Raw genomic sequence first — 12,275 nt, 5'->3', positions numbered from 1 at the left:
ATTGTTATTCCTTTTTGAGCTATTTGGGAGGTGGGAAAAATGTTAGATGTGTACTTCTGTAAGTTTTTTCCCTTAGCCTCGTAAAGGAAAATGTTATTTACGGCTTATAGTGCTAAAGATATGCGGGTTTGGGCAGGTAGTGAACCTTGCCAATAAAAAACAATCTATGAGCTTAAAATTGTAAACACCCATTGTAATAACCTGACTTATCATTGACTGAGTAAATAGGGTTATCACAGGGTTTATTTTCCAAGAAATTTTAAATCAAACTTTCAAAACTTGAGCAAAGGGGTCACCAACTCTTTAACTCAACTAATTTCAAATCAAACATCTACCTAAAACACAAGGTAATCATACAATTCATTTAAGTCCAATATAACCAACACAATCAAAATCTAATATACATTTATCCAAAAACCTAATACAAAACTACAAATTCCCATGTGCTCAGCTCAATATACATCCTTGGAACTCGATCAACACCGCTAACCCATCGTTTTCAACCGGTTTTGACCTGTAATCAAACTAAAAGTTGAAAACAATAGAGGGTCAGATTAAACTGAATGAGAAGTAACAATCCAAAACAACAAAACACAGTAATTTCCAAACAAAGGTTTAAAAACAACATTAGTTTCCTAAATCTATGTGCGCACGGGGAGTCTAGTTGAGAGGAACATCCACAGCTCTAAGGCAATGTCACTCTCGGGTGAGGCTAGTCAAAATTTAAATGACAATTCACCTCAAAACAAGGGAGTAAAGAGACAATGCTCCTCTACTCCGTCAATGACCAGCTCGTGAGCCCGATCCATTGACCATATAATAATATCAATATAATCAATCAATCACGAATTAGTTCCAATAATTATACTTTCCAAAACAGCTTGATAAAACCATTTCAAACAATAGTCTGGCCAGACCCTTTAAAGGGACTGCCACTACTCACTGCAAACGATGCTTCAAGGAGTCGAAACCAGATCGCAGCTATCAACTAGAAGGGTTCTTCGATAATGTTGTCTCCTAAAGCATAACAAACACAACATCACGAAAGAGCGTTCGATACTACAATCTAGGTCTATATAACTTATTGCACCTCCTCCTAAGACTATGACTTAATCAAGGATTATATTCTAACATTTCTAAGCATTAAAGGACTGTGCACTTCTAATTCAAACACTCCTTATCATCAAAATATTTTAATCGCAATCTAGACTTGTTTAACTCCTTGTAAAGATTACCCGCTTCTCTAACTCTTTATATTTTCCAAATAACACTATATGTACTTCCATACCAAAATCAAGATTACTCCTAATTCATATCAAAGATTGCAATTATTCACTACTTTCTCTAATATTAACCCTTTTCCAATACAATTCATACTCTCAGTAGTTTTCATCATTTTCTACTAATGATCAACATCAAACAATTTTAACCCAACATGAAATCTTCACAATAATATAACAAAATCTATAATCTCAACATTTCTTTAAATCAATGCAAACACTCTAAAATTCACTTCATTAACATCAATCAACATTAAAGTTCTCTTATTCCCTTATTTTAAAATGATTCTTTATAATGTATCTTGAAATCACTAATCTCATAATATACTAGTAACACTCATTTCCATAAATTTCTCAATTAAGAACTCATATAATTTACTGATACAATTTTCAAGATTCATCAAAAATTAGGGTTTACAACATGGTAAAAGAATACGCAAGTGAAAATATGCCAATGAAACTAACCTCATATGAATGAGAACATAATTATTAAGGAAAAGAGAAAAAAAAAAAAAAATCAAAGATGGTTTACCTCTGTTTGGCGGCAACAAGAACACAAAAAATAGATTTTGCAAATTGATGTTTGACTTGGATTTCGATGCCTAATTAAACAGGACCAAACTTCATTTATTTTTTTCTCATTTATGCAGAATTCAAGGGTTTGGAAAAGGAATTTTGGTTGCTGCTATGTTGACTACTTCTTCAACGGAAGAGAAGGCTCACAATTACAGATGTTGCTCGAATATGGTTTGATTCTTGAGAGAAAAAAAAAACAAAAGAATAAGGGAAGGAAGGAATCAAACAATAACACATAGTGATTAAGAAGATTCGAACGTTAATCTTTACACCATCAAACGACAAGAAGAACAATGCCTCCATAAATTGCTTCGATTCATCCGAAAATGGCGGCAAGAGATGAAGACTTGCTATGTATCTTGTGAAAACCCAAAGTAGAAGATGATTAGAGTTTGGTTTGTCCTAATTTTCGAATATCAGGAGAAGGAGAAGTTTAATCTGCTTTCCTTTTGGGTTTATGGTTTGAAGGTGAAGAAGAAGTTTGGTTTGCCTTGATTCTTTGAAAATAATGGTGAAGGAGGAGATTGCATTTGTTTGTTGAAATAATCGTGAATGGAAGGGGTTTGTTTTAATTTTAATTACATTTTTTTATACATATATATTTATTAATTTTTTTTTTATATTTACTTAAAATTCTCTCGATTTAAATTATTAATATCTCAAATGTTACACCCATCCGTCTTTGCAGTTTTTTTTCCTAGTAAATGAGCTTCTTTTATAATTAAGTGTAGTAATATTTTAGGTTCTTATTTTTTTTTGTACAACTTATAATGAACATATTAACATTGTCGATTTAGGATGTGATTTGCCCATATATTTTCAATATTATAAGGATAACGATACAAATTTTTATGACAAAATTATATTGATACAACGAATAAGTTTGAGAGTGATGCAAGTTGTATGCCTTTTTTATTTCTTATGTCTAATTGTAATACATGAAACTAAAAATTTAAGTTTAGAAGTTTTGTTCTTCTAATTACGTGTAATATATAACAATTAAACTTTAATAATATATTTAAAAAAATATTTTTAAGAGTCCATTCATTTGTTCCCGGATGAGGTGAACAGGTGGGTAGGGTTGGGCAACTCGAGTAGGAAACACAAATAATTGATCTGAAATTCTAAAACATGTAACAATTTGTAGGGATCTCAATTTAGGGGAAAGAGAATGGAAGGGAGAAAAAGAAGTAGCATTTGGTTCCAAATCTTTTCGTATTTGAAGAAATTAGGGATTTAATGTCTTTAGATTTCTTATTTGCAATTCCCTTCTGTTTAAAATTAGGGTTTTGAGAATGCTCTATAAATACAGCATATGCAATTTTCCCCAAGATGTTTCTCTCTAAAACTTCTCATTTTTCCATTAAAACCTGGTAAATTTTCTCTGAGAAAATTGTCTTCTCTTCTTCCATTCAAAAAATGATCATCCAGTGTTGGAATTGTGTTAAATCCGTCACTAACATTCATTCATTGTATCTCGGAGCAAACTTCAAATTTTATTTTCAATACACGAAAGTAGAATAAATATTGATTTAGAAAAGCCACTGAAATTGCAAAATAGTATTTATTTTCTTTATTTCACTTTTAAAAACACATTGAAGTTAGTGCAACATCATTTTACAGCATAGCATTGGATTTTGATACCTCAAAATTTTTAATCCAACGAAAATTTGACATACGAAGTATATATGGAGAGAAATACACCATAAACAGTCCTTAAAAAGCCAAACTCATTAACAATCTTTAAGAAGGATTCCCTTTTGTTTTGGTTAATTATTGAACATTTTCACTCAAAATATACTACGATGAGTAGCAATTTTAAAGAAAATCATAGAAACAACGAAGGAAATGGTATAAATAACCTAAGATTAGCTCTTTGCTTGCTGCTAGTCCATAACTGACCCAATATCAATTTAATTATGGGATCTTTGAAATTGAGTATTATAGGAGTAATTAGACAAAAACAAAAAAAGCTCATGACTTACTTAAAATATTCATCATTTTATTTTTATAAATTTTCATAGAAAATCAGTATATATAATTTATAATTGAAAAATTTGCAAAGAAACACCTTATAAAACCAGTTTTTTGTAAAAAAACACCTTTTAAAATTTTTTTTGTAAAAAAAACACCTTCTAAGAGACCTTTTATTAAAAAAAACACCTTAAATCAGTTTCCGGTGACTTTTGTCAACTTTCTGGCGTTGACTATGCCATTTGTCAACTTTCAGGCGTTGACTTTTGAGCTCAAATGGCATAATTAACACCGGAAAGTTGACAAAAGTCACCGGAAACTGATTTAAGATGTTTTTTTTAATAAAAAGTCTCTTAAAAGGTGTTTTTTTACAAAAAAAAATTTTAAATGTATTTTTTTATAAAAAAGTGGTTTTATAAGGTGTTTCTTTGCAAATTTTCTTTTATAATTTATAATAGAATCCTGAGTAGCACAAGAGTACAAAACCCCTTACTCAGTCTACCAAGCTAGTGTTTTTCTAGGTAAACTATATTTTCATAATTTATTCTTATGATCTTCTATTAGATAGCAACATTTATTATTGATTTTAATTTGTGTTTTGTGAACCAGAGACTGATGCCGTACACAAATGGAAGAGGCAAAAAAAGGATATTTATTTATGGTTTGCGTGGTACAGGACCAAGTAGCTAGTAGAATTAATAAATTGACTAACGTACATAATGATTATTGACTTTTCATTTAATTTTTTTTTATTATTGGGTAGGCTCAGCTGATAGAAAAAGACTGAAAATCAAACCTATACTCTTGCCTGAAAGGGTGATACAATATTCTTTAGTTAAGACAAGCCCCAATTCTCGAGGTTCTATTCACTTACTCTCAATGTTATTAATGTATTGAATTCCTTCTCAATGAGGTGTTCAAAACAAACTCAATGACCTGATATTCACCCGATCATATAAACGAATTCGATTTAATCCGACTTAAAAATGGATTTACAATTATGCAAAAACTAATGTGGACACAAAACCCGATTCTAAACCGACCCGAAACACTTAACCCGACATTGACCCGATGAATCAAATGAACACCTCTGAATTTCTCATTATTTATATATATATATATATATATATATATATATATATATATATATATATATATATATATATATATATATATATATATATATAAGCATATGATATTGGTTTTAGAAAAGTGGTCTAACTATGTTATAGCCAAATATATCTAAATGACTAAATCTAATACAATTATATAAATTCTAACACCCCTCAAAATGGAAATCGAATATCACAAATGCCCAGTTTGCATAGATTAAAAACAAAACGATCTATATGGCCTATGGTCTTAGTAAAAATGTCCGACTGTTGTCTATTATTTTCAAAGAACAAAGTGGCAATCAACTATAACTTGTGCGCTCATAAAATAGTGACCTGACGAGTTTGAGCAATATGGAGGGCATATTGACGAGAAAGGATCAAATTAGGACAGCAAATGAAAGGATAGATCAAGATAAAGAATTTCAAGAGAATGGAGAGGAGGCATACCGTAAAGAGCCCATATTGCCTTCTTTCCCTCTTATTCCATCAGTAAGGTTCCAATAACATCAAAACGGGCACAAAGAATGTCCCGAACCATCCCTAACCTTCCTCCATGGCAAGACGACACGATTTACTTTCGAATGACAGAAACCTGAAAGGTGTTATAAGTGGTAATGAAAACTTACAGAGAAAAATACATATTTTAAACAAAGAGGTAACAAGAAAAGATTACTGTATTGTTTTTAACAGGAATACTTACAATGGTATGTGCTATTCTATTCTTTAAAAGGGTATATACAGATTATAATAAACCGAGAATACTGACAGTTCTATACATAACAGTGTCGGCCTTTCGATGCATCAATTTCTATCTTCCATGTTGATTGACACTGGTCTGAAAGCCGACAATAGTACAGAAGCTTTGCAAGCGAGAAAACCGACCATTCCGGCCAAAAGTTCTTTCGGTGCCAACGCTGCTGCGACTTCTGGTTTATCGTACTTTGTAGCTACAACGGCAATAGAGAAAGCAACTAGGAATACTGCTATCGGACCTTTAACTATCCGGAACAATCTATTCAAGTTATTTTCTTCGTTTGCGACACTTGATTCAGGAGCTGGCAACGTATCCACGGATCTCTGCAAGAACAGCAAGTATAGGAAGCCAATGATGCCCCCGGTTAAAAAAGCTAAGGCGGTATTTTTACCTCCGGTTATGGATGTCATGGATGTGCCCGCTAAAATGAGCATAGAATCATATAGTAATAACGAGAATTTTAGGTCAGCATATTCTTTCATGCTGTTTTCATTTGTTATTTCCTTTTCTGCGCGTAAAACAGTTTCGGCAGAACTTCGGTCAATAACAGAGACGGAATCAGCCCCAAATTGCTCAGTGACCAAGCAAGGGCGAAGTTCAGCCATTGTCAAGTCACTCCCTTCCCCGAGCAACATATCTTCAACTTCAAAATTGTAGGTGACACTGTTATACATGCTCCCATTTGCACTAGTTTCTTCCTTGTGTTGGTCATAGGTACTGATTACCGTCACTCTTGCGCCATTTAATCTCCAACTGCCTGACATTAAAACAGGAAAACAAGAAGTTACAAGTCACCTGATTGTGAAAGACGAAGTGAATGCAACAAAGCACAAAGGAATACCTTAATAGATTTAATTTAAAGTTGCATTTCACATTAACCTATAAACTATGTTTTCGATAATTCTTGAATGTGGCGGCTGTTTGTATGCGACCTACATGCCCAATTGGCTTAGTAGCTCATTTAATTCAAAACAAAAGAAAAAAAGCAGCTTCCTTTGTTTACGTCTTTTCTCACACCAATTTCGTTCTCTTTTCTCCGCTCTCAACATTTTCAAATTGTCTCCTCTCTAAATGATAAATTTCACTTCTCTTTCTTCAATCTCAACAGTATTTTCAAAGTGCCATTAATGGTGGAGGACAAGCTTTGTCAATGGCGACATCTTTTAATAAACATTTTCAAGTTTTAACCCTTTAACTAAAAATGGATGTTGAGCTTTGTCAATGGCAATGGTGAAGAATAATGGTAAAATCCTTTAATTCTTCCTATACAAATTGGAATAGTACCTAAATGTTTGATTTTGACAAACAAAATCAACGAGAGGGCGATAAATGGGGATTGACTAATTTAGTGTCCTTAACAAACTTGTATGTTTAAAGGTTATAGTGGTTATAGGAAGTAGCACGGGTTTTCACAAAAATTGGTGGTACTTTGCATTTCTGTATTTTAGTGTACTTAACAAACTTGTATGTTTAAAGGTTGTAGATTTCAAATTTGTGTTTGTTTTACAACTTTTTTGCTACTGTAGCGACTTATCACTTACATATACATACAAGATTCCATAATTTTTGGAATTGGCATTTTAATCTTTGGAATAGATATTTTGATACTTGGAATGAGAGTTTTAATCCTTGAAATTTATATTTTAAGCCTTGGAATAGGCATTATAAGCTTTGAAATAGGATATTAAACTCAAATCTTTTGGAAAGGTGGAATTGGTATTTTAATGTTTAGAATTGTTGAATCTTCTTTTATACTCTAAATTATCCAACAAGAATGAGCATTTTAACCCTTGGAATAGACAATTTATAGCTTGGAATAGGCATTTAAACTTTGTAGTAGGACGTTAAACTTAAGTCGTTTGGAAAAGGAAGGTTAATGCTTGGAATTAACATTTTAAGTCTTGGAATGAGCATTTTAAGGTTTGGAGTTGGTTGATTAAAAAATATTGGGTTGGGCTGGGGGAGGTTGCACAAGTGCAGCCGTCGCACAGGAGATTCACTCTAAATTTTTTTGGAAGGAACGAAAGGGAAGGGGAGGAAAAATGGGTGTGTTTTCCTTCCAAATCTTTCCAATGTTGAAAGCCCCTTCCAATTCCATTCCTTTCATTTCCCTGCGTTGTCCAAGTATCCAAACGAGGAAAATGCAATCTCTTCTTTTCCTTGCCTTCCTTTCCCTTCATTTTCTCCTATCTAAACATGTGTAACTTTCTTTTCTCCTCTTTTACTCTTTTTGATTCAACAAACTCTTCAATACAAGTATTATATTTTGTGGGGACAAATAAAAATCTTTTGATTATGGGATTTAAAGGCTATAATACTAGTTCATAAAATAAGTTTGCTATGGACTGAAGCTGTATAGTTCTTTCATTCCAGATGATAATAAACCATATTAAAATAACTCATTAGATCATGTGCACTTCTTTATGTGAAGTTGCAAATGATGATTGCAACCAAGTTCAATAAGAAACAACCTCTTTATCATTACAAACAAGAGTAAGGTTGTATACATCTGATCCCTAAAGGTCTAAATCTTGTCTAGAAAAGAGTCACTTTATGACATTCGGGTATTAGAATGTTATTGTATCCACACCAACAGATAACAAAGATTATTAACGTCATCAAGCTACTGAAAAATTGCATTATTAGAAAAGGCTAACCTGAATCAGGACTTATCCACATAGCCTGAATTCTTCCTAGTTTTGGTCCCCAGAACATAAATTCATCCGTTGAACCTCTTTGAAAGAGCCTAACATTCGGGGTCACATAATCGCCCACCTGCTGAATACGATCTTCACATAGAATAGCAGGTATCCTCTCCAATATTGAATCCCCAAGCTCGTCAATTATACATAGAAGAATTCCAGCATTCTGGTCACTAAGGTCTGATCCGTAGATAGAACTTGTACAGAGCATGACCTTGTATAAAGACTTAGAACCATCAGATCTAAGAGCTGAAATGATGCGATCTGGTGGTTCTTCAATGATAATTTTCAGCTTTTCAGTGGGCAAAAGTCGGCTAGGCTTTGCATATTCCTGAAAGTCTACGGAAAAACTTAATTTGAATTTTACCACCTTCAAAAACTAAGCTAGAACTATGACATGAAGATGTTAAAATAATATAAATCAAATCATAGTACAATAGTGGACGTAGTCGTGATAGTAGTAATAGTCACGATGTTGCCGGCACCTAGCAGTGTCACGACTCGTTTCGCAGAAATTGCAATATGAATTGTAAACTTGGAAAATATTCATTTTATCACAGCAATAGCAGTCATAACAAAGCATATAAATCAAAGCTTATAATAGACCTTAGAGCCTAATACATATTTTAAAAGATGGCTAACATATTTGAATAGTAGCTTATAAAGGTCATTACTCCATGATTTTAAATCATGGGTTACATAAAGAGGATTTTGTGAAACAATACACTCAAAGCTTAGTTCTAAAAAGCGCAAGGAGCTAGCCGCAAAGGTTCTTAGAGCCAAGGCGAAAAGCGCATGATGCATACTTTTAGAAGGTGAGGCTCATGTTTTCCCTAAAAATCTTTAAAATCAATTTTAAAACATATATATTACTTAAAACAACATGACATTCATATTATAGTAACAACATGCTTGAAAAGTGAAAACATTCATTGTCATTGCAATAAACACTACTTTAACACATAAGTATTATAATGAGTTATGAAGAGCACCCAAAGTTATTTTCTTCTTCACAGTTTTTCCAACCTAGCTTTTCATGGAGGCAATGGTTTCTCGAACTTCATATTCAAATGAATTTGAATATTGAGCTTTATTTTTTTTTTCAAACAAACAAGCTTAAGTTAGAAAGCCAACTCAACGAGGAGGTGCACAAGGCACGAAATGCATCGAGCCGCACCAAGGTGCACGCCTCTTATAGTGGTCTTTGCCTCACCTAGCCGAGGCGTTTTCAGCTGAGCCTAAGTTTGAGATGCACAAGATACAAAGTAGCTTTGTAAAACTAAGGCTTAAAATTCGTTATTAACCGGCCATTACTAAACGAAACGACCACATTTTTATTCCATGCTTCAAAAAGGTGGTCAGGAAGTAGGAGAGTACTCTCATCAATTTTTACCAAGTGAAGCAAAAAGCTCTCACGTATAACAACCACTTGAAGAAAATTGATTGGAAGAGGGACTAGATCACTAGCCCATTGTTTTGGGCGTTATCTAAACACTTCAATATAACCCAACCTTTGACCTTAACAACTCATGGGAACACCGTGTTTAAAGAGGGTAATACTTTTGAAATTTAGTGTAATTTTGCTAAGGAAATCACATGTAAAGTTTTATGTTTATACTTGTCAAACTCCAAAGATCTTTTTGTTCACAAAATTCATCATCATTCATCGCTAACTAAAGGATAAATTTAGGTGCAAATGAATATTTCTGAATAAAAACACATGTTTCACGATAAAGTTTCATTCCCATAAGAGTTTTTATCAAGACCACCATTTTTTATGATTTAAGTCTTATTATGAGATGGGTCGTACGTTCAAGACTACACTCTCTTAATCACTCCTGTACCCTCTTCATCACCAAGACACAACAAGATACAATTGCAGAACTAACAAACCGTATAACATAACAAAAGAGGCAATTTTTCAGTAAATCCTTGATAGTTATGAGCTGTGACAAATACTTCAGGACAAGAAAAATGCATTGGAATGGTGTTGTTTATTCCTGGGCAGTGTTTAAACCCTCAAATAGAGCTCTAGAAGATATTTTTTCTAAAAAATTCTAACATCAACTGTCCGTTGGTTGTTGATACTAAAGAGTGATAATAAGAATGACTTATAGTGTAACTTTTTATGAAATGTACCATGTCATTCACACAGTAATATGACATGGTAATGGAACTTTGATCATAAAATTTTTTAGCACTTTTCCATTACCACTCAAATAACACTGTTTAAATAGTAATGCCTTGTAATGAATTTTATAAAAAAAATGAGATAATTGAAGGATACAAGAATAACCATTAAGTTATCAAGATATTTTCATACCAAAATTACACTATTTATTACCATTCCCACCATTTACCGATCACCACCTATTACCAATTAGCAAAGGGCCGTAAAGGGCATAGGAGGTACTGATAAATGGATGACATTATTTATCTACTATTAATTGATAACCTAATGTTTTATCCAAACCATTTCTGTACAACTAAATGATCATCATCAAATCATACCCAAGTATATCCAATCCAACTCATAAAGGGACGTTATGATCAAGGTCTCATAGGAACACGGCAAACCATACCCTAGTCGTGGCCAGTGAGACACTCAGCACTGTATACTAAAAGATATTGAATATTTAGGAAAATTCCATATGATGACCAAGAGTTTTGGTGCCTTGAACTTTCAACTTTTACATAGTGGTAGATAAAATATTAAGTTTTTGGTAAAATTAAGTATTTATTTCGACTGAATTTCAAAATACATGGTCAATTAGGGTGATCGCAACGTTTGTTTTTTAAAAATTATCACTATATCGGGTAAAAATAACTTAAAATTAAAAAAAGAACTTCCTATGAAAAATTGGGAGGTCAAGGCATGTGGAGTAAAAAAAATTTGTCTCCTGTTATCATGTGGATTGGAAAAGCCGAAACCACATGGAATTTCCCATATTTTTTTTAACATTCTAACACCAACAAAACTAAACTATTTCAACTTATCAAACAATTGATAAAATAAATTCCTACTAATAATCAAATTATAATAGAAATTGAAGTTTACCTTGATAATATGACTTCTTTGAAGATGCAAGAAATCGACAAATACGAAATCGAACATGAAATCTTCTTAAGTGAAAAGGATTTACTGGGAATTTATTATTGATTACATCAGAGTATTTGACTGTGGATGATATCACATGCCTTGAAGATAAAAGCAAATCCATGACCATGATTCTTTCCCTGATTTCAAACAAACAAACAAAAATATGATCGAATTACATAAATTTAACAGTGCGAAAACCCAGAATCAATACAAAATTTCAAAGATGGAGACAATTACCTGAATAAGAGCTGAGCAGAGCAGAAATGGCGAGGAATATTGTGAAGTTTCTGTATATCTGGGTTTGGAGATTTTTCTTTTTGTTCCTTGCAATAAAAATGAACAAATGGCAAAATCAAATACACCGATTTAATTAACGTGTGAGACTGTGAGTCTTACTAATACGAACTCGGTTCTGAAATATTTATTAGCACTATTCATTACTTAAACATATTTTGGATAATTATAGATAATATATTTTGGATAATTATAGATAATATGTAAGAAAAAAATATAGTCGAAGAAATTTCATTTAAATTGTCTAATTGCATATACTTATATTATTAATTTTTATAATTTTTATACGTGTATATTTCAATATATAAATGATTAAAATAATATATTAAATTGCATTAAATTTCAAATACAGTAAGTATAATGGAACAGAAATAATATAAAATTTTCAGTTTATTGAATTTTTATAATAAGACAAACAAAAATTCAAATCCAGTAAATATAATGAAACAAAAATAATATAAAATTTATTTTTAAAAATTT

General features: G+C 32.2%; 1 protein-coding gene across 4 annotated transcripts; it reads right to left on the bottom strand.

Annotated features, from left to right (window-relative positions):
* Window positions 1-279: 279 nt before the first annotated feature.
* On the bottom strand, window positions 280-11,896 carry LOC130817383 (uncharacterized). Of its 4 annotated transcripts, none has more exons than XM_057683054.1 (6): window positions 11,739-11,896; window positions 11,460-11,638; window positions 8,357-8,740; window positions 5,646-6,456; window positions 5,393-5,537; window positions 280-525 (listed from the first exon to the last, which is right to left on the bottom strand). In XM_057683054.1, the coding sequence occupies exons 2-4, from the start codon at window positions 11,626-11,628 to the stop codon at window positions 5,747-5,749; spliced, it is 1,263 nt and encodes a 420-aa protein (XP_057539037.1). In that variant the 5' UTR covers window positions 11,629-11,638; window positions 11,739-11,896; the 3' UTR covers window positions 280-525; window positions 5,393-5,537; window positions 5,646-5,746. The 4 variants fall into 4 exon arrangements, with proteins under 4 accessions (XP_057539037.1, XP_057539038.1, XP_057539036.1 ...); XM_057683055.1 differs by having other exon boundaries at window positions 5,712-6,456; XM_057683053.1 differs by having other exon boundaries at window positions 5,393-6,456.
* Window positions 11,897-12,275: the final 379 nt, after the last annotated feature.

Source organism: Amaranthus tricolor, chromosome 7 (genome assembly GCF_026212465.1).
Source record: "Amaranthus tricolor cultivar Red isolate AtriRed21 chromosome 7, ASM2621246v1, whole genome shotgun sequence".
NCBI classification, from domain to species: Eukaryota; Viridiplantae; Streptophyta; class Magnoliopsida; order Caryophyllales; family Amaranthaceae; genus Amaranthus; species Amaranthus tricolor.
Note: the sequence above shows the minus strand (reverse complement) of the source record. Positions and strands in the feature narration are given on the sequence as shown.

Coding starts and splice junctions, on each gene's coding strand:
- LOC130817383 (XM_057683053.1), bottom strand. CDS start 11,628: ATGGTCATGGATTTGCTTTTATCTTCAAGGCATGTGATATCATCCACA. Junction 8,741..11,459: donor AAAGAAGTCATATTATCAAG/GTAAACTTCAAT, acceptor GTTTTTCCGTAG/ACTTTCAGGAATATGCAAAG. Junction 6,457..8,356: donor GTGGATAAGTCCTGATTCAG/GTTAGCCTTTTC, acceptor TTTTAATGTCAG/GCAGTTGGAGATTAAATGGC.